Source organism: Macaca thibetana, chromosome 19 (genome assembly GCF_024542745.1).
Source record: "Macaca thibetana thibetana isolate TM-01 chromosome 19, ASM2454274v1, whole genome shotgun sequence".
In the NCBI taxonomy this organism is placed as follows: Eukaryota; Metazoa; Chordata; class Mammalia; order Primates; family Cercopithecidae; genus Macaca; species Macaca thibetana.
In genome coordinates, this window is record NC_065596.1 from 14,429,885 (window position 1) to 14,451,149 (window position 21,265).

A 21,265-nucleotide genomic window follows, 5' to 3' on the forward strand; every position below is an offset into this window, starting at 1 on the left:
AGGGGAGAAACAATCTGGGCACCTTCCCCTTCCTCATCAAGAAAAGAATCAGACCCTTGTACTCACCCCGAGGGGGGTGTTGGGAGGAATGGAGGTTAGACTCCAGATAGAAGGATTTCTAGGCCACGAGGAGAGGTTGTGGGGTCCCCTCCCTCGCTCCTCCATTTCCCCACGCATCTAAGCACCCACGCGCTGGGTGGAATAGGGATTGTGCCCAGCGCCAGGCATCAGGCCACACACAGTAGGTACTCAATGGATGTGTGAGCCGGAGAGAAGCAAAGAGACACACCTGGGAGAGATAAAAGACCAAAAGAGGCACACACTTGAGAAACCGCTGGAAAAAAAATGAACCAGGAATCAAGTTGAATTATCCTTGGAGCCACCCCCTGTGGCTTCTCCTCCACCCCCTGCTAGGGAGACCCTAGATTTTCTGTCTTCTCACCAAGATTGGCTAGGGTGCCAGAGTTGCAATTGGAGGGTGAATCCTACAGCCCCCGGGGCTGGGAGGGAGTTGCTTTGGGGGCGGGACTAACGAGGTCAGTGGAGGCGGGGCTAAAGGACAATGGAGGCGTGGCCAAATGAGGTAATCCGTTAGGGCGGGGCTGGTGGAATCCTGCCGTGGGCTGCAGTGCCTCCAGGCGGCCACTGCGGGAACTACATAGTCGTAAAACAATCTAGGCGGCCCGTACACCCCCTTGGCGTTGGCTCACCCAGCCTGGCAACCCAGGGAAGGGAGGGGTCTGCAGAGAGGATGCTCTACCTGCTCCTAGCTCCCTCCATCACTTTCCGAAGACTTCTTCCCTGTTCCTGATGGACCCGGGGTCCTTCCTAGAAATCATTGGTTAATCCATTCCGCGAACAGATTATGCACTGGGGATACAGCCACCAACTGAGTCATTAAATCCCTGCTCTCCTGGAGTTGACCTAGTAGAGGAGACAGAAAAGAACCGAGTAACCCATGTAATACAGTGTCGGCAACTAAATATACATATGATACAATGCAAGTAGCATGAAGAATAACAGATAAAGTATAGAAGATTAGAGTGGAGCTGGGTGCAGTGGCTCACACCTGTAATCCCAGCACTTTGAGAGGCTGAGGCAAGTGGATCGCCTGAGGTCAGGAGTTCGAGACCAGCCTGGCCAACATAGTGAAACCCTGTCTCTACTAAAAATATAAAAAATTAGCTGGGCGTGGTGGCGGGCACCTGTAATCCCAGCTACTCGGGAGGCTGAGGCAGGAGAATTGCTTGAACCTGGCAGGCGGAGGTTGCAGTGAGCCAAGGTCATGTCACTGCACTCCAGCCTGGGCAATAGAACAAGACTCTGTCTCAAAGCAAAAAAAAAAAAAAAAAACAGAAAAAGATTACAGGGTGGAGGCTATTTGAGCCAGTGTGGTGAGGGAAGGTGTCTCTAAATAGGTGGCATTTCAGGTGACATCTGAAGAAGGTGAGAGAAGGAGCCTTGTGGGTGTCTGGGGGAAGAGCATTCAAGGTGGGAGGAACAGAAGGTGCAAAAGCCCTGGGGTAAGAACAAGCTTGGTGAGTTTCAGAAGCAGTGTGGACACTGGTGTGGCTGGAGAGGAGTGAGTAATGGGGACGTTGGTGGGGAGATGAGGCCAGGGAAGCCAGACCACTTAGGAACTTGTAAACTGTGGGCGGAAGTTTGGATTTGACCCAGAGAGCAGGAGAACAGGAAAGCAGAGCCTTTCAGAGGCATTGTCCATTCATTCAGGATCTATCCACAATGTTCTGGGTTCTGGCCTGGGAGTGACTACCAGAGAGCTTGATAGTTCTGAGCTCCACTATTTTCCCTGTGGAAAAGATGCCTTGCTGATTCCTGATCCCTCCCTAAGATCTAGCTACATCGTTGGCACTGTCTGGGTTTGGGACCAACTCTTTCCTGGGGCTTCCAGAGGATGGGGAGAAGGAATAATTCAGTTTAGATCACATGCCTCAGGGACTTCACACTTGCCGCTCCGTCTCCCTGTGACACTGTTCCCCCTGGTAGCTATTTATCTCTGATGTCTGCTTAAATGTCACCTCCTCCAAGAGGCCCACCCTGAACAGCTAGGTGAAATAGCCCCCTGCTGCCACTCTCTGAGTGCTTACTCCGTGTTCTTTTTCTATTTATTTATTTTATTTTATTTTTTTGAGATTGAGTCTTGCTCTGTTGCCTGGGCTGAAGTGCAGTGGCGCGATCTCGGCTCACTGCAACCTTTGCCTCACGGGTTCAAGTGATTCTTGTGCCTCAACCTCCCGAGTAGCTGGGACTACAGGCACATGCCACCTGACGCCCGGCCAGTTTTCTTTGTATTTTTAGTAGAGACAGGGTTTCACCATGTTGGCCAAGCTGGTCTTGAACTCCTGACCTTAGGTGATCTGCCATCCAAAGTGCTGGGATTATAGATGTGAGCCCGGCCATGTTTTCCTTTACAGCTCTTGTTTCCACATTTCTATGATTCTTCTATTCATTCATTGTCTATTTCCCCACTACAGCGGCAGTTTATCAGGGTTCAGCCAGCTTTGTTGTTTCTCCAGTGTCTAGAACAGAGCCTGACACACAGTAGGTGCTCAGAAGTATCTGCTGGGTGGATGGATGGATGGACCCCCTCACACACACAGAGTGTCTTTCTTTCTCAAGACACAGGATTCTTGTATCAAGAGAGTGTCAGGGGAACACTCGCTCCTGGATGAAAGGCACCGAGAAACCCATTCTTTGGGCCAGGTGTGATGGCTGACACCTGTGATCCCAGCATTTTGGGAGACCAAAGCCAGAGGGTCTCTTGAGGCCAGGAATTTGAGACCAGCCTGGGCAATACAGCAAGATCCCATCTCTACAATAACTTTTTCTTTTTTTTATTTTTGAGATGGAGTCTTGTTCTGTCACCCAGGCTGGAGTACAGTGGTGTGATGATCTCAGCTCCGTGCAACCTCTGCCTCCCAGGCTCAAGAGATTCTTGTGCCTCAGCCTCCCGAATAGCTGGGACCACAGGGGTGTGCCACCATGCCCAGTTAATTTTTGTATTTTTAGTAGAGATGGGGTTTCACCATGTTGGCCAGGCTGGTCTCAAATTCCTGACCTCTTGATTTGTCTGCCTCGGCCTCCCAATCTGCTGGGATAACAGGCGTGAGCCACCGTGCCTGGCCTTTACAGTAACTTTTTAAAAAATTGGCCAGGCTTGTAGTTCTACTTAGGGGCCAGGGTGTGAGGATCACTTCAGCCCGGGAGTTCAAGGCTGCAGTGAGCTATTATTGCACCACTGCACTCCAGCTTGGGCGACAGATTGACCCTGTTTCCACAAAAAAGAAAGAAAGAACACCCATCTTCTTTACCTGTGCCTGAAATTCCACCCTGATAGGGCACTGCTATTTAGGGGTAGGACGATGTTCTCCTGGGGCTCCTTTAGAGTATGTAAATGTCCCAGTGGAGGGAAGTAAAAGGAAATTGAAAGACTCTTGAGTTAGTGTAGGGAAGCGCCCCTTTGGGGCTGGATTTAAGATTATGGAGCTTGGGCGACATCTAGTGGTTGAATGAGGTTTGTGCAGAGACTGTGTGCGTCTGTGTGACTGGTGGGTGAATGTGTGTGATTTTACACCTGTGCCTGTGCATGTGCGTATGTGGGATGGAGGTGCCCAGGTCAGGGTAAAACAGGTGAGATACTCGCCGCGGGTGCAAACATTTTAAAAAGTTGTTGATCGGCCGGGCGCGGTGGCTCACGCCTGTAATCCCAGCACTTTGGGAGGCCGAGACGGGCGGATCACGAGGTCAGGAGATCAAGACCATCCTGGCTAACACGGTGAAACCCCGTCTCTACTAAAAAAATACAAAAAACTAGCCGGGCGAGGTGGCGGGAGCCTGTAGTCCCAGCTACTCGGGAGGCTGAGGCAGGAGAATGGCGTGAACCCGGGAGGCGGAGCTTGCAGTGAGCTGAGATCCGGCCACCGCACTCCAGCCTGGGTGACAGAGCGAGACTCCGTCTCAAAAAAAAAAAAAAAAAAAAAAAAAAAAAAAAAAAAAAAAGTTGTTGATGATGATGATGATTTGAGACGGAGTCTTGCTGTGTTGGCCAGACTGCAGTGCAATGGCACGATTTCGGCTCACTGCAACCTCCGCCTTCCGGGTTCAAGCGATTCTCCTGCTCAGCCTCTTGAGTAGCTGGGATTACAGGCGCGCATCACCACACCCAGCTAATTTTTTTTTTTTTTTTGTATTTTTAGTAGAGACAGAGTTTCACCACATTGCCCACACTGGTCTCGAGCTCCAGACCTCAGACGATCCGCCCGGCTTGGCCTCCCAAAGTGCTGGGATTACAGGTGTGAGCCACAGTGCTGGGCCTATTGCTAAGACGGAGTCTTGTTCTGTCACCCATGCTGGAGTACAGTGGTGCAGTCATAGCTCACTGAAGCCTCTAACTCCTGGGCCCAAGTGATCCTTCTGCCTCAGCCTCCTGAGTAGCTAGGGTGACAGGTACATGGTATAGTGTTCAGCTATAGTGCAAAATTTAAGGGGATGGCCCTAAAAAAATAAAAACCAGTAACCAAGATAAATGATATTTTAATGGAACATTTTAAGAAAATCTAAATTAATGCAAGAAAAATCTACGATGAACAAAAACAAATTTTTAATTAACTATGGGCTCCACCTCTGCACTTGCATAACTTACCTCACTCTAATTTTGGCCCCGTAGGCAGGTGTCTGTGGTGTCATGCATGTATGTATATGTTTAGTGGTTGTGTGCAGGTTCAGGGACCATGAGCACAGGGACATGCTTGTATCATCATCACACCAGTGACTGCATCCTTGTAGGCCAACCATATGTTTTGTGTGGATTTCTTTTTTTCTTTCTTTTTTTTTTTTGAGATGGAGTTTCACTCTGTTGCCCAGGCTGGAGTGCAATGGCGCAATCTCGGCTCACCGCAAACTCCGCCTCCTGGGTTCAAGCGATTCTCCTGCCTCAGCCTCCCTCCCTGGTTCAAGCGATTCTCCTGCCTCAGCCTCCCAAGTAGCTGGGATTACAGGCATGTGCCACCACATCTGGCTAATTTTGTATTTTTAGTAGAGACGGGGGTTTCTCCATGTTGGTCAGGCTGGTCTCGAACTCCTGACCTCAGGTGATCTGCCCGCCTCGGCCTCCCAAAATGCTGGAATTACAGGCGTGAGCCACCGCGCCTGGCCTAGTATGTGTGGGTTTCTGATGAGCCCAGTGGCTGGTGTGGGCAATGACTTTTTAGCCCCAGGATTCAGTGTCAGTGCCTGGGAGGCAGTAATGTGCTGTTTTCATTTGTTCCTACACTCATGTATTCATTTATTTTATTTATTTTATTTTATTTTGAGACGGGGTCTCACTCTGTTGCTCAGGCTGGAGTGAAGTGGCGCAATCTCGGCTCACTGCAACCTCTGCCTCCCGAGTTCAAGCTGTTCTCCCACCTCAGCCTCCCGAGTAGCTGGGACCACAGGTGCACGCCACCATGCCCAGCTAATTTTTGTATTTTTAGTAGAGACAGGGTTTCACTATATTGTTCAGGCTGGTCTCAAACTCCTGACCTCAGGTGATCCACCTGCCTCAGCCTTCCAAAGTGCTGGGATTGCAGGCGTGAGCCACCGTGCCCGGCCCATGTATTGATTTAGAGGGCATTCATTGACAGCCTTCTGTATCTCAAGCATTATACTATGCAGTAAGCACTAGGTGGTAGTTTGTGCTCTCAAGGAGTGGAGTAGAAGATTTAACTTCTGGAGGAGTTGAGCCTGGCTGTGTTGGGAAAAAGTTGTCATAACAGGAACACTTTATTCCCACATCTAGGGAACTCTTGTCTGAGAACATTAACATGTCTTCACTGCCAAGGTGGAAGCCCATTCTGTCTCTTTTTCTCTTTTTGAGATGGGGTCTTGCCATGGTGCCCAGGGCGGCCTCGAATTCCTGGGCTTAAGCAATTCTCCTGCCTCAGCCTCCCAAGTAGTTGGGATTACAGGTGCACACCGCCTCAGTGTGTCTTGCGACTTCATCCATCCAGAGCGTAGCCACAAACCAAGAAGTAACCAGGAAAGAGCAGAGAGTAGGGAGAGAAGATTCCATGAAGACTATATACAAAAGTTTACTATCTTTCTCTCTCTCTCTCTCTTTTTTTTTTTTTAGACAGAGTCTCACTCTATCGCCCAGTCCGGAGTGCAGTGGCACGATCTCATCTCACTGCAACCTCCACCTCTTGGGTTCAAGCAATTCTCATGCCTCAGCCACCCAAGTAGCTGGGACTATAAGTGTGCACCACCACGCCTGGCCAGTTTTTATATTTTTAATAGAGACAGTGTTTTGCCATGTTGCCCAGGCTGGTCTTGAACTCCTGGCCTCAAGTGATCCGCCCACCTTGGCCTCCCTAAGTGCTGGGATTACAGGCATGAGCCACCACGTCCAGCCTGGAAAAGGTTGTTCTTATTGCTCCTGGGGACCCAGTAGACTCTTGGTCCCTGTTTACTCTTACTTTATATGTAGTTCCAACAATCCTGGGCAGCTAGTACCTAGCCTTGCTTAATAGACGAGAAGACAGGTGTCATTGCACAAGAAGAAAAAAAACCAAAAGGCAGAGCCGGTTCAGCCATCAAATGAAATGGTAAATAGCTTCTCACTTTTTAGGCTGTGAGAGTCCTGGTGAATCCCAAGAAAAATACATGTTGAGCACATGGTGAGCCAGGTTCTTTTTTTTTTTTTTGAGACGGAGTCTCACGCTGTTGCCCAGGCTGGAGTGCAGTGGCACGATCTCGGCTCACTGCAAGCTCCGCCTCCCAGGTTCCCGCCATTCTCCTGCCTCTGCCTCCTGAGTAGCTGGGACTACAGGCGCCCGCCACCGCGCCCGGCTAATTTTTTGTATTTTTAGTAGAGACGGGGTTTCACTGTGGTCTCGATCTCCTGACCTTGTGATCCGCCCGCCTCGGCCTCCCAAAGTGCTGGGATTACAGGCTTGAGCCACCGCGCCCGGCCGCCAGGTTCTTTTTAAATTTTATTTTTTTTTTTTTTTTTTTTTTAAGAGGCAGGGTCTTGCTCTGTTGACCAGGCTAGACTGGAGTGGTGTGATGACAGCCCACTGTTGCCTCAACCTCCTTGGCCCGAGTGATCCTCCTACCTTAGCCTCTCAAATAGCTAGGACTACAGGTGTGTACCACTACATCCAGTTAATTTTTCTTTTTCTTTTTTTTTTTGTAGAGGTGGGGGGTCTCACTATGTTGTCCAGGCTGGTCTTGAACTCTTGGCCTCAAGTGATCCTCTTGCCTCAGCCTCCCAAGGTGCTGGGATTAATACTGCTGTGATCATGGGTGTACCAATATCTCTTTGAGACACTGAGTTCAATTCTTTTGTGTACGTACTCAGCAGTGGCGTGGCTGGGCCAGGCACAGCAGCTCATACCTGTGATCCCAGCAATTGGGAGGCTGAGGTGGGTGGATTGCTTGAGCCCAGGAGTTTGAGACCAACCTCAACAACATGGTAAAACACTGTCTCTACAACAAATACAAAAATTAGCTGTGCCTGTGGTCCCAGCTACTCGGGAGGCTGAGGTGGGAGGATCACTTGAGCCCGGGAGGTCAAGGCTGCAGTGAGCCATGATTGTACCACTGCCTGGGTGACAGGGTAAGATCCTGTCTCAAAAAAAAAAAGGTATTGCTGGGTCAAAGGGTAACTACGTTTTAAGTTTTTGAAGAACTACAATAATGTTTTCTACGGCGGCTGCACCATTTTACGTTCCCACAAAGGGTTCTTATTTTTCCACTTCCTCGCTAACACTTGTTGTTTTTGTCGAAAGCCTCTGACCACATTGTTTTTGTCAACTGAATAATATATAACTTTTTTCTTTTGTTGTGTTTTGCTTAGACAGGGTCTCACTCTGTCCCCTTGGCTAGAGTGCAGTGGTGTGATCTCGGCTCACTGCAGCCTCCGCCTTCCGGACTCAGGCCATTCTCCCGCCTCAGCCTCCCAACACCTCTGTAGCTGGGATTATGCACCGCCATGCCTGGCTGATTTTTTTGTAGAGCTGGGATTTCACCATGTTGCCCAGGCTGGTCTCCAACTCCTGGGCTCAAATGATCTGCCTGCCTCAGCTTCCCAAAGTGCTGGGATTACAGGCATGAGCCATGGCACCCAGCCATAATTTTTTTTTTTTTTTTTTTTTTTTTTTTTGAGACGGAGTCTTGCTCTGTCACCCAGGCTGGAGTGCAGTGGCCAGATCTCGGCTCACTGCAAGCTCTGCCTCCCGGGTTCACGCCATTCTCCTGCCTCAGCCTCCCGAGTAGCTGGGACTACAGGCACCCGCCACCTCGCCCGGCTAGTTTTTTTGTAATTTTTAGTAGAGACGGGGTTTCACCGTGTTAGCCAGGATGGTCTCGATCTCCTGACCTCGTGATCCGCCCGTCTCGGCCTCCCAAAGTGCTGGGATTACAGGCTTGAGCCACCGCGCCCAGCCCCCAGCCATAATTTTGTTTTATGTGTGTTTCTGTTTTAGAATATCATATATATATATCAGATATATATATACACACACACATATATATATCACATATATATGTATTTTTTGATTCATTAGCATTGAACTCCCGGCCAATAGCACTACATCTGATGCCTGAATGAAGCTTCTCTAACACATGTCTTTTCTCCGTGAGACACATCACAGCCTTCTTGCACTCAGAAACACTAGGCTACACTTCAGCACGGTGCGTGGGGGCCACTGAAGATAGCGAAGTCACCAACAAACAGCACAAAAATATGAAAAGCTTAGCACTAAATGGATCATAAAAAAGACATTTGCATGTAGTATCAGAACTGGAGGAAGAAAGCAGTGTGTCTCCTTATTAGAACCTCAACAGGGTTGGGTGACTGAGTATGTTGTCAGGCCAGGAGCAATGGCTCACGCCTATAATCCCAGTGCTTTGGGTGGCCAAGGCGGAAAGATGGCTTCAGCCCAGGAGTTCAAGACCAGCCTGGGCAACAGAGTGAAACCTCCGTTTCAAAAAAATATATATATATATATTTATTTATTTATTTATTTATTTATTTATTTATTTTTGTAGAGACGGGGCTGTCGCTCTGTTGCCCAGGCTGAAATACAGTGGCGCGATCTCGGCTCACTGCAACCTCCACCTCCTGGGTTCAAGTGATTCTTGTGCCTCAGCCTCCCGAGTAGCTGGGATTACAGGCACACACCACCAAACCTGGCTAATTTCTGTATTTTTAGTAGAGATGGGATTTTGACATGTTGGCCAGGTTGGTCTCGAACTCCTGACCTCAGGTGATCCACCTGCCTCGGCCTCCTAAAGTGCTGGAATTACAGACGTGAGGCACCATGCCCGGCTCTGCAAAAAAAATTTTTTTAATTAGCTAAGCGTGGTGCTGCATGCCTGAAGTCCCAGCTACTTGGCAGGACTGCTTGACCCCAGGAGGTAAAGGTCACAGTGAGCTATGATCCCACCACTGAACTCCCCTTCCTTCCTTCCTTCCTTCCTTCCTTCCTTCCTTCCTTCCTTCCTTCCTTTTTCTTTCTTTCTCTCTCTTCTCTCTCCTTCCTTCTTTTTCTCCCTCTTTCTTTCTTGCTTTCTTTCTCTCTTTCTTTCCTTTCTTTCCTCTTTCTTTTCCTTCCTTCCTTTCTTTCTTTTCTTTTTTTCTTTCTTTCTTCTCTCTTTCCTTTCTTTCCTTCCTTCTTTCCTTCCCTCCCACCTTTCCTTCCTTCCTTCCTTCCTTCCTTCCTTCCTTCCTTCCTTCCTTCCTTCCTTCCTTTCTTCCTTCCTTCCTTCTCTTTCTTTCTTTCTTTCAGACAGAGTCTCACTCTGTCACCCAGGCTGGAGTGCAGCGGCGCAATCTTGGCTTACTGCAAGCTCTGCCTCCTGGGTTCACGCCATTCTCCTGCCTCAGCCTCCCCAGCAGCTGGGACTACAGGCGCCCGCCAACACGCCCAGCTAATTTTTTTGTATTTTTAGTAGAGACAGGGTTTCACTGTGTTAGCCAGGATGGTCTTGATCTCCTGACAAAGTGATCCACCTGCCTCAGCCTCCCAAAGTGCTGGGATTATAGGCGTGAGTTACCGTGCCCAGTCTCTCTCTCTCTCTCTTTCTCTCTCCCTTTCTCCCTTTCTTTCTTCCTTTCTTCCTTTCTTTGTTTTTCTTTCTTTCTCTCTTTCTTTCTTTTCTTTCTTTTTTTCCTGAGACAGTCTCACTCTGTTGCCCAGGCTGGAGTGCAGTGGCAATGATCTTGGCTCACAGCAACCTCTGCCTCCTGGGTTCAAGCAATTCTTGTGCATCAGCTTCCCAAGCATCTGGGATTACAGGTGTGCACCCACCATACCTGGCTAATTTTTGTATTTTTAGTAGAGACAGGATTTCACCATGTTGGCCAGGCTGGTATCAAACTCCTGACCTCAAGTGATCTGCCGGCCTCAGCCTCCCAAAATGCTGGGATTACAGGCGTGAGCCGCCGCACCCGGCTACTCCACCCTGTTTCTAAATAAGAAAAATAATATTATCACTGTGCATGTCCACAAATGACTACAAATGCCCCAGCGAGTATTGATCTTAGAGTATAAACAAATTGCAACAAGTAGGCGAATTTGCCTATCTGGAATTTTTGAATCATGAAGCTCAACTGTATATATGTAGGAGTGGAATTTCTGAGCCATGGGGAGAAACTGCTGTACAGTCTTCCAAAGTTGCAGAGACTCTTCCAAAAAGTCAACAACGTACTCTTCCACCAGTAGTGTATGAAGTGTTCCAGTTGCTCCATATCTTCCCCAACACTTGGTATTGTCTTTTTGTTTTTTTTTTTGAGATGGAGTCTCGCCCAGGCTGGAGTGCAGTGGTGCGATCTCGGCTCACTGCAAGCTCCGCCTCCCGGGTTCACACCATTCTCCTGCCTCAGCCTCCACAGTAGCTGGGACTGCAGGCACCCACCACCACGCCCCGCTAGTTTTTTTAAATTTTTTTAGTAGAGACGGGGTTTCACCGTGTTAGCCAGGATGGTCTCGATCTCCTGACCTCTTGATCCGCCCGCCTTGGCCTCCCAAAGTGCTGGGATTACAGGCGTGAGCCACCATGCCCACCCTCTTTTTTTTTTTCTTTTCTTTTTTTTTTTTTTTTTTTGAGACAGGGTCTCACTCTGTCACCCAGGCTGGAGTGCAGTGGCACAATCTCTGCTCACTGCAGCCTCAACCTCCTAGACTCAAGCAATCCTCCCACCTCAGCCTCCCAAGTAGCTAGAACCACAAGCATGCACCACCACGCCTGGCTAATTTTTTTGTAGAGATGGGGTTTTGCCCTGTTGCCCAGGCTAATCTGGAACCCCTGAGCTCAAGTAATCCACCCACCTTGGGCTCCCAAAGTACTGGGATTACAGGTATGAGCCACTGTGCCTGAACTTTTTTTAATTTTAGACATTCTGATGGGTGCCAGATAGTACTGCATTGTGGGTTTATTTATAAATTTATTTTTGTTTTTTTGAGTCAGGGTCTGGTTATGTTGCCTAGGCAGGTCTCCAACTCCTGGGCTCAAGTGATCCTCCCACCTCCGCTTCCCAAAGTGCTGGGAACATTGTGGGTTTAATTTACATTTCCTGATGATGAATGATGTGCCTGCTGATGAATTAAGTGCCTTTCCATATGTTTATTGACAACTTGGATATCCACTTTCGTGAAATGTCTAAGTCTTTTGCCCACTTCTCTGTTCAGATGTCTGGCTTTTCTTACTGATTTGTAGGAATATGTGTGTGTGTGTGTGTGTGTGTGTGTGTGAGTGTACCCAGATTTTACATAGATACATATACATATTTTACATAAGTGTAAAATCAGGATATGAGATTTTTGTTGGACATAATGATTGCAAATATCTTCTCCTCTGTAGCTTTTCTTTTTATTCTCTTAGTGGTGTCTTTTAATCAATAGAAGTCCTTAATTTCATTTCATTTCTCTCTCTTTTTTTTTTTTTTTTTTGAGACAGGGTCTCGCTCTGTTGCCCAGGCTGGAGTGCAGTGGTGGAATTATGGCTCACTGCAGCCTCGATCTCCTGGGCTCAAGTCATCCTCCCACCTCAGCCTGCCGAGTTGCTGGAGCTACAGGTGCACACCACCACACCCAGCTAATTTTTGTAGTTTTTGTAGAGATGGAGTTTCACCATGTTGCCCAGGCTGGTCTCAAATTCCTGGGCTCAAGACATCCTCCCGCCCTGGCCTCCCAAAGTGCTATTACAGGTGTGAACCACTGCACTCAGCCAGGATTTCTTAATCTTAATGTAGTTCAAATCTTTTTTTCTTTCATGGCTAGTGCTTGTTAGTGTTCTATTTTAAAAATCTTTGCCTAGCTGGGTGCAGTGGCTCAGGCCTGTCATCCCAGCATTTTGAAAAGCTGAGGCAAGGGGATCGCTTGAGCCAGGAGTTTGAGACCAGCCTAGGCAAGACCCCGTCTCTACCAAAAATAATAATAAAAAAAATAACCAAGCATGGTGGCATGTAACTGTAGTCCCAGCTATTCGGAAGTTTGAGGTAGGAGGATCGTTCGAGTCAGGGAGGTCGAGGCTGCAGTGAAGTGTGATGACGTGACTGCACTCCAGCCTGGGTGACAGGGCAGGCAAAATCGTGTTTCAAAACAACAACAATGGCCGGGCGCGGTGGCTCAAGCCTGTAATCCCAGCACTTTGGGAGGCCGAGACGGGTGGATCACGAGGTCAGGAGATCGAGACCATCCTGGCTAACATGGTGAAACCCCGTCTCTACTAAAAAATACAAAAAACTAGCCAGGCGAGGTGGCGGGCGCCTGTAGTCCCAGCTACTCGGGAGGCTGAGGCAGGAGAATGGCGTAAACCCGGGAGGCGGAGCTTGCAGTGAGCTGAGATCCGGCCACTGCACTCCAGCCTGGGCGACAGAGCGAGACTCCATCTCAAAAAAAAAAAAAAAAAAAAAAAAAACAAACAAAACAACAACAACAAAAGGAAATTATAATTCTGTCTGTTGCATAGGGGTATTCTGAGGGTTAAATGAGTTATTACAGGTACTTTGCTGCAAATGGTGTCTGGAACATGATAGTACTAAGTAAACCTCAGCAATGATTGATATTTTTATTAATATTGATATTAATTTTTTACCCAGAAATTTCAAGGGAAAAAAAACTTTTTTTTTTTTTTTTTTTTTTTTTTTTGAGACAGAGTCTCACTCTGTTGCCCAGGCTGGAGTACAGTAGTGTGATCTCTGCTCACAGCAACCTCTGCCTCCCAGGTTCAAATAACTTTCCTGCTTCAGCCCCCCAAGTAGCTGGGATTGCAGGTCTGTGCCACCATGCCCAACTAATTTTTTTTTTTTTTTTGTATTTTTAGTAGAGATGGAGTTTCGCCATGTTGGTCAGGCTGGTCTCGAACTTCTGACCTCAAATGATCTGCCCACCTCAGCCTTCCAAAGTGCTGGGATTATTGCATGAGCCTGGCCCCAGAAGAAATATTTTTTTCAGTGGCTCACCAGCATGATGTTCACAGTGATGATGATGGGGAAGAGTTGACACTTTCTTGAGATATTTCTGCATCAGGATTAGCTGGCTGTGGTGCTGGTTTGGATAGAGGAGGAGGGATGGAGAAGGAGGGGTAAAAAGTAAACAGTCTCTCATTTCTGACCATGGGTACATCATTGCCAGGACCAGGGTGATGCAAGCAAGGAAGCTTGGGCTCAAAATTTAAGGAGACACTTATTCTCATGTTAGTACAGTGCAGGGCACCTCAAAGAGGGAGCTTGCAGGCAAAGTTTAAAAATGCCTCCCCCTTTTGTATAGGCAGGGTCTTGCTGTGTTGCCCAGTCTGCAGTGCAGAGGTGCCATCATAGCTCACTGCAGCCTCAAAAACTTGGGCTTAAGTGATCCTCCCACCTCAGCCTCCCAAGTAGCTGGTACTACAGGGACATGCCCAGCTACTTAAAATTATTTTGCGGGGAGGAGGGGCCAGGTGGTGTGGCTTACGTCTGTAATCCTAGCACTTTGGGAGGCTGAGGTGGGCAGACCACCTGAGGTCAGGAGTTCGAGACCAGCTGGCCAACATGGTGAAACCCCATCTCTACTAAAAAAACAAAAATACAAAAATTAGCTGGGCATGGTGGCATGCCCCTGTGATCCCAGCTACTCAGGAGGCTGAGGCAGGAGAATCACTTGAAACCTGGACGCAGAGGTTGCGGTGAGCCAAGATCTCGCCACTGCACTCCAGCCTGGGTGATAGAGCAAGACTTCGTCTCAAAAAAAAAAAAAAAAAAAAATTGGCAGGGGGCCAGGTGTGGTGGCTCATGCCTGTAATCCCAGCACTTTGGGAGGCCAAGGCATGAGAATCACCTGAGATCAGGAGTTTGAGACCAGCCTGGCCAACATAGACCAGCCTGCAACATCTACTAAAAATACAAAAATTGGCCAGGTGTCATGGCGCACATCTATAATCCCAGCCACTCGGGAGGCTGAGGCAAGGGAATCACTTGAACCGGGAGGGGAAGGTTGCAGTGAGCCCAGATCGGGCCACTGCACTCCAGCCTGAGCGACAGAGTGAGACTCTGTCTCAAAAAAATAAATAAATAGGAAGAAACGAGGTCTCACTACATTGCCCAGGCTGGTCTCCAACTCCTGGCTTCAAACAATTCTCCCGCTTCAGCCTCCCAAGGTGCTGGGATTACAGGCGTGAGCCACGGCGCCTGGTGGATCTTCCCTTTTCAGCAGTTTTATGGAGGTGTAATTTACAGACAGGTGTAAAATTCACCTGTGTAAGCACGCCATTCAATGACTTTTCGTAAATTTTACAGAATTGTGCAGCCATCACCCTGATCCAATTATAGGACATTTTCATCACCCCCAAAACAGCCCCCGTGCCCATTTGCATTCCATCTCCACTGCCACCCCCAGTTCCAGGCAATCTCTCGTCTACTTTCTGTCTGTATTGATTTGCTCTCCCTGGACATTTTGTATAAATAGAATCATAAACTATGTGGCCTTTTGCCTCTGTCTCCTTTTACTTAGCAAAATGTTTTTGAGGATCATCCACATTGTAACATATATCAGGAGCATGTTCCTTTTTATGGCGGAATGGCATTCCGTTGTATGGATGTACCACAATTTGTTTATTTCCTCACCAGTTGATGGGTATTTGGATTGTTTCACTCATTATAACCAATGCTGCTATGAATATTCATGTGTAGGTCTTTTCATGGACATATGCTTTGGTTTCTCTTGGGTAGATGGAATTGTTGGGTCTTTAAAAAGACTTCTAGGGTCTGGTGTGGTGGCTCACGCCTATGATCCCAGCATTTTGGGAGGTTGAGGCAGGTGGATTGCCTGAGCCCAAGAGTTTGAGACCAGCCCAGGCAACATAGTGAGACCCTATCTCTACAGAAAACTTAAAAAATTAGCTGGGCACGGTGGTGTGCCTCTGTAGTCTCACCTATTCAGGAGGCAGAGGTGGGAGGATCACTTGAGCCCAGGAATTTGAGGTTACAGTGAACTAGGATTGCACCACTGCACTCCAGCCTGGGCAACAGAGTGCCCAGACCCTCGCCTTAAAAAAAAAAAAAAAAATAGGCTGGGCGCGGTGGCTCAAGCCTGTAATCCCAGCACTTTGGGAGGCTGAGACGGGTGGATCACGAGGTCAGGAGATCGAGACTATACTGGCCTACACGGTGAAACCCCGTCTCTACTAAAAAATACAAAAAACTAGCCGGGCGAGATGGCGGGCGCCTGTAGTCCCAGCTACTCAGGAGGCTGAGGCAGGAGAATGGCGTGAACCCAGGAGGCAGAGCTTGCAGTGAGCTGAGATCCGGTCATTGCACTCCAGCCTGGGCGACAGAGCGAGACTCCGTCTCAAAAAAAAAAAAAAAAAAAAAAGATAAAAGAACCACAGTGGATGGGTGTGGTGGCTCATGCCTGTAATCCCAGCACTTTGGGAGGCCGAGGCGGGTGGCTCTCTAGAGGTCAGGAGTTCAAAACCAGCCTGGCCAACATGGTGAAACCCCATCTCTACTAAAAATAGAAAAATTAGCCGGGCATGGTGGCATGCACCTGTAAACCCAGCTACTCGGGAGGCTGAGGCACGAGAATTACTTGAACCCGGGAGATGGAGGTTGCAGTGAGCAGAGATTTCGCCATTGCATTCCAACCTGAGCAACAGAGTGAGACTCCGTCTCAAAACAAAACAAAACAAAAAAGAACTAAAGTAGGGTAAGTGGCAGAGAGTGGTGGGGGGCTCAGATTGTAGATGAGGTGGCCAGGGAAGGTCCTTTGGAGAAGATCACCATATCACTGAGGGTCTTGTTAGGGAAACAAACCACTCTGTGTGTTTCAGAGAGGGGGAATTTAATACAGGGAATTGGTTAAGTGGGAGAAGAAAGAGTTGAGAAGCCACATGGGATGATGAGGAAATCCGGAATAAGCTACAGCAGAACACTACTGGAGGGACACGGCACAGAGGGGATGTGATGAGGAAGGGACCCTTGGGTAGGAACTGGGACTATGGAGGAGGCGTAGCCACTGCTGGAAAACACCGTTCACCCCAAGCGGACACAGGAGAGAAACACGTTGGCTTCTCCCTTCCTCTCCAAGCTCCCATCTCCCTCCAGTGCCTCCCATTGGATAAACCGAACAGGAAGCCAGTATGCAATGGAATCTGGGAAATGTAGTTTTCTTGGGGGAAGGGCAGGGCATGGCTCTGACCCACACAATGACAGAGCAGAGATATAAATTAAATAAAGGACTGGGAATGGTGGCTCGCATCCATAGTCCCAGCTACTTGGGAGGCTGAGGCGGGAGGATAGCTTAAGCCTAGGAGTTAGAGGCTGCAGTGAGCTATGATCGAACCACTGCACTCCAGCCTGGGTGACAGAGCAAGACCCTGCCTCTAAAAAATACATTAATTAAGTAAAGGAACAAGTCATGTGGGGCATCGTTGGTAACAGTGTTTTGTGTAGAGGGAACAGGAAGTTCAAAGGTCCTGAGGTAGCAGTGTCCCAGATGCAGCCAAAACTTTGAGAGTGGGTGTGATGGTCCAGGCAGAATGAGAGTGGCAGGGAACCCAGACAAAGCCCTGAAAGATACAGAGTTTTTGGGAGTAGCAGGAGACAGCGACGGCACAGCCAGAGAGGTGGGCGCAGAACTAGGAAGTGATACCGTGTCTCTGAAGTCAAGGGAAAAAGGAGTTTCAAGAAGGTGATGGTGCATGGAGACTGACTGACTGTGAGAATGACCTAAGGAGGACTGGCATGAGGGTACGGACCTGGCAAATTGGCACCTTCGGTGAGAGGAGTTTTGGAAATGCTGGGGAGGTGGGAGGCGAGGAATTAAATGCAAGAAGTGCAAACTTGAGCACAGACCACTCCTTGAAGAAGCTTGGATGCGCTGAACTAAGGCAGTTTCCCACAGCACCCATGGCCAGAGAGTGAGAAAGTTGGGTTGGGTTCCAAATTGTCTAAGCCAGGAGGCCTGGAGCCCAGTTGGTCTTAGGATCTGAAATCAGACAGACCTGGTTTCAAAACCTGGGCCCCCACTTCCATGCTGGGTTCCCCTGATCTGGGTCCCTCTCCTCTCTGAGCTCAGTTTCCTTACCTGGAAATAGGAGTGTCGCTGTACTGTTCATGGATGTTGCAGCAACTGTTAACAATGCATCTGCAAAGTGTTTAGCACTCATCAATGAAAGCTTTAGAACAAGCTGGTAAGAACTCTTTTTTCTTTTTTTTTAGACAGGGTCTCACTCTGTCTGTCGCCCAGGCTGGAAGGCTGGAGTGCAGTGGCTCGATCTCCGCTCACTGCAACCTCCGCCTCCCGGGTTCAAGCAATTCTCCCGCCTCAACCTCCCAAGTAGCTGGGTTACAGGCGTGCGCCACCATAGCCGGCTAATTTTTGTGTTTTTAGTAGAGACAGAGTTTTACCATGTTGACCAGGCTGGTCTCGAACTCCTGGCCTCAAGTGATCCATCCGCCTCGGCCTCCCAAAGTTCTGGGATTACAGGCATGAGCCACTGTGCCCGGCCTCAAATAATAACAACAATGGTAGCTACTATTTGAAAAACTTACCATGTCCCAGACACTTGTAAAGTATTTTACAAACATCATCATCCCTTATTCTCCCCCTGGCTCACTCCAACTATGCTGGCCTCCTTCCTGGTCCTGGAACACTCCTGCCCCAGGGCCTTTGCACTTGCTGTTCCTGTTGCCTGGAACTCTCTTCCCCCAGATATCCAAATGGTTCCCTTCCTCACTTTTTTTTTTTTTTTTTTTTTTTTTTTTGAGATGGAGTCTCGCTCTGTCGCCCAGGCTGGAGTGCAGTGGCACGATCTCAGCTCACTGCAACCTCTGCCTCCTGGGTTCACGCCATTCTCCTGCCTCAGCCTCCTGAGTAGCTGGGACTACAGGTGCCCGCCACCACGCCCGGCTAATTTTTTGTATTTTTAGTAAAGACAGGGTTTCACTGCATTAGCCAGGATGGTCTCTATCTTATGACCTCGTGATCCGCCCGCCTTGGCCTCCCAAAGTGCTGGGATTACAGATGTGAGCCACCAGGCCAGCCCCCCTTTCCTCACTTTCTTCAGGTCTCTGCTTAAACGTCCCTTTCTCCAATCACCCTGTTTAAAGTTTACTTCCCCTTCCTCTTAATATCTTACGTACTTTACTTTTTCCCCTATTTCTTGACTGTCTCACCCCATAGAATATTCATCTTCACATCCAACCTGGAGGCTCACTCCTGGAATCCCAACACTTTGGGAGGCCAGGGTAGGAGGATCGATTGAGGCCAGGGTTTCGAGACCAGCCCGGGCAACATAGAGAGATGCCCATCTCTACCAAAAAAAAAAAAAAAAAAAAGAGAGAGAGAAAAGAATATTCAATTTCATACAGGCAGACATTTTTGTCTGTTGTTCACAGTACTTGGGACATAGTAGATGCTCAGTAAATTACCTGATTCTCAGGATGACCAAGCCCTTTACACGTGTTAGGTCTCCACCACCCACTTGGCAAATGGGGAAACTGAGGCAGAGAGGAACAGTCATCCCCGCAGGTCACACTTCCATCTCGGTGTTGTCCAGCTCAGAAAAAAAGACTGTTCAAGACCCCCAGCCCCACTCCCCCCTCATCCTTAGCGCTTCTCCCCAGCCCGAGCCCTCAGCCCCAGGCCGTCGCCTGGAAAGGCCTGAGTCATCGCCGCCTCCAGACGGCGGCGGCCGCGGGCTGAGGGCGACGGCGGCGGCGGCGCGAGGTGACGCGGGGACGCCAGGAGGGGGCGTCAGTGCAGGCAAAACAGAGGAAATTAAAACCAGCCCGGCGCTCCTCTTCGCGGCCCCGCGGCCGCCGCCGCCGGCTGGTGCGTGGGCGGATGGGTGGGCGGCGAGGGCACTGCGCTTGCAGCTCCCCCGAGGGGGCGGGCCGGGAGCAGGTCCCCGGGGCCGCGAGAAAGGTCCGAAGCGTGAGTGCCCCGCCCCCACCCCAAGTTAAAGTTGCGAGTCTACACCTGCCCGAGACTCGCCTCCTAAAAGCTGCGTACTGGGTCTCCGCGGTCCCTGGGTAGGATGCTGCCCTTGGTTGTCGTAGGAACTCCTCCCGTGGCCGAAGTGACCCCAGCACCGCACCTGCACCCAAGCAATTGCGTCTGCTGGCCCTGTATCACGCCACCCTTGGGGCACGAAATGACCGAGGGATCCCTAGAGTCGTCTCAGTGCCCGGGAAGGAAGCCCCTTCCCGCAGCTAAAGGAGATTCTTGGTGACCCGATTCATGGGAGCGCACGAGCGTGTCGCCCCCCACGCCCCCCAATGCCCGCTCTCCAAGGTTTTAGGGAGCCAGGGTGGGTGTCTCAACAGTAAGTGGGTGGGGACTTGCGACTCCGGCCCCCTGCCCTTTTCGGGTGGCCGGGGTGGGCCGAGTGCGCCTTTACGCGCGGGGTCCCGCGGCTGGGGCTCGGAGAGGGGCTGCGCGCCGGAGGCGGTCCGGGAACACCGCCTAGGGGGAGCGGCGTGGGGGGGAATACCGCTGGGGGGCGGGGCTGGGGAATGACACCGCGGTGGGGGTGGGGCGCTTGGGGAATGCCACCAGGGGGAGATTCCCCGCCCCATGGAGCGGTCCCCGGCGGGGGGCGGGCGAGGCTGTTGGATGGGGAGGTGAGGGCAGTCTGGGCGCCCCCCGCCCCCCGCCGGGCTCCGGGCCGGAGCCGTGACGTCACGGCGGCTGGAAGTGCCCGGCGCGGAGGCGCTGGAGGGGGCGGGGGGCCGAGCCGGCGCTTTATAAGAGCCCGCCAGGCGCGCCGAGCCGCAGCCAGCGTCCCCGAGCCCCCCCTCACCCCAGCCCGGAACCCCCCCCACCCGCAGCTTGCGCTCGTGCCCCCTCCCCCACGCCCCCCGGGGCGCCTGGGTGTCGAGGGACAGAGCGCCCCGCGGCGGGCCAGAGAAGGGAAGCGCGGCGGGCGGCCGCGGGGCATGAGGCGGGGGCGCGATGTCGGTGCCGCTGCTCAAGATCGGGGCTGTGCTGAGCACCATGGCCATGGTCACCAACTGGATGTCGCAGACGCTGCCCTCGCTCGTGGGGCTCAACGGCACCGTGTCCCGTGCGGGCGCCTCCGAGAAAATCGTGAGTGGCTGCCGCGCGGGGGGCGCTCCCGGGGGGCGTGGTGCCCGCGCCACCGCCACTACCGCCGCCGCAGCCCCCGGGGGCCCCCACCTGTACCCCCCTACCCCCATGCTCCCCACGACCCTGCCCGGCGCGCCTGGGTAGGGGACGCCCTCTCGGGGTTCCAGGGTCGGACGTGGAGGCAGAAGGAGCCCCGGGACCCGCAGCCATCTCCGCGCCATTTGGCATGGTTCTTGTTGTTATTATTGATTATTATTATTATTAGTGAGCAATGTCTGAGCGCCAACAGTGTACCGGGCTCGCTCCAGCCCCAGGGCGGAGGCGACAAGGGCTGCGGAATTGAGCGGAGTCCGGGCTGAGTGGGGTGCAGCGGGAGGACGGTGAGACTCGGGGGTTTAGAAAAACCCTGTCTCTGAAAGAGGGGAGGATCCAGGGGTTTCCGAGTGTCTCCACCTTCAAGGTCTCTGCCTGGTTCCGTCTTGGCGTCTCTGAGTAGTTCTGTCTGGGTCTATTTCCCCTGCTTTGCGTCTCTGGGTCTCTTTCTATTAATATTTCTGTCTCTCCCTGTCTCTGTCTCTGGCTCTGTGGCGCTGTCTGAGAGTTTGTGTCTCTTTTTGTCTCTTTTTCTCTCCCCTGCACCCCTTCCTCCATTCTTGCCTCACCATGTGCTGAATATTTATCCCCATAACTCA

The 21,265-nt window shown here is 50.6% G+C and overlaps 2 protein-coding genes across 4 annotated transcripts in view; both read left to right on the plus strand.

Annotated features, from left to right (window-relative positions):
• Positions 1–21,265, plus strand: part of LOC126942872 (NADH dehydrogenase [ubiquinone] 1 alpha subcomplex subunit 3-like) — a 157,180-nt gene that overhangs the window by 41,762 nt on the left and 94,153 nt on the right. Inside the window, exon 1 of one of the 2 annotated variants that reach the window (XM_050770999.1) lies at positions 14,255–14,263. The exons of the other annotated variant lie outside the window; for it this stretch is intronic. The gene's annotated coding sequence lies outside the window, so the exon portion shown is untranslated. Of the gene's footprint in view, positions 1–14,254; positions 14,264–21,265 lie in introns of those variants that run through there. 2 annotated transcript variants of the gene reach the window in all.
• Positions 1–21,265, plus strand: part of OLFM2 (olfactomedin 2) — an 85,035-nt gene that overhangs the window by 1,630 nt on the left and 62,140 nt on the right. Inside the window, exon 1 of one of the 2 annotated variants that reach the window (XM_050770494.1) lies at positions 20,207–20,573. The exons of the other annotated variant lie outside the window; for it this stretch is intronic. Coding sequence (XP_050626451.1) covers positions 20,439–20,573 — 135 coding nt within the window. The 5' untranslated portion in view covers positions 20,207–20,438. Of the gene's footprint in view, positions 1–20,206; positions 20,574–21,265 lie in introns of those variants that run through there. 2 annotated transcript variants of the gene reach the window in all.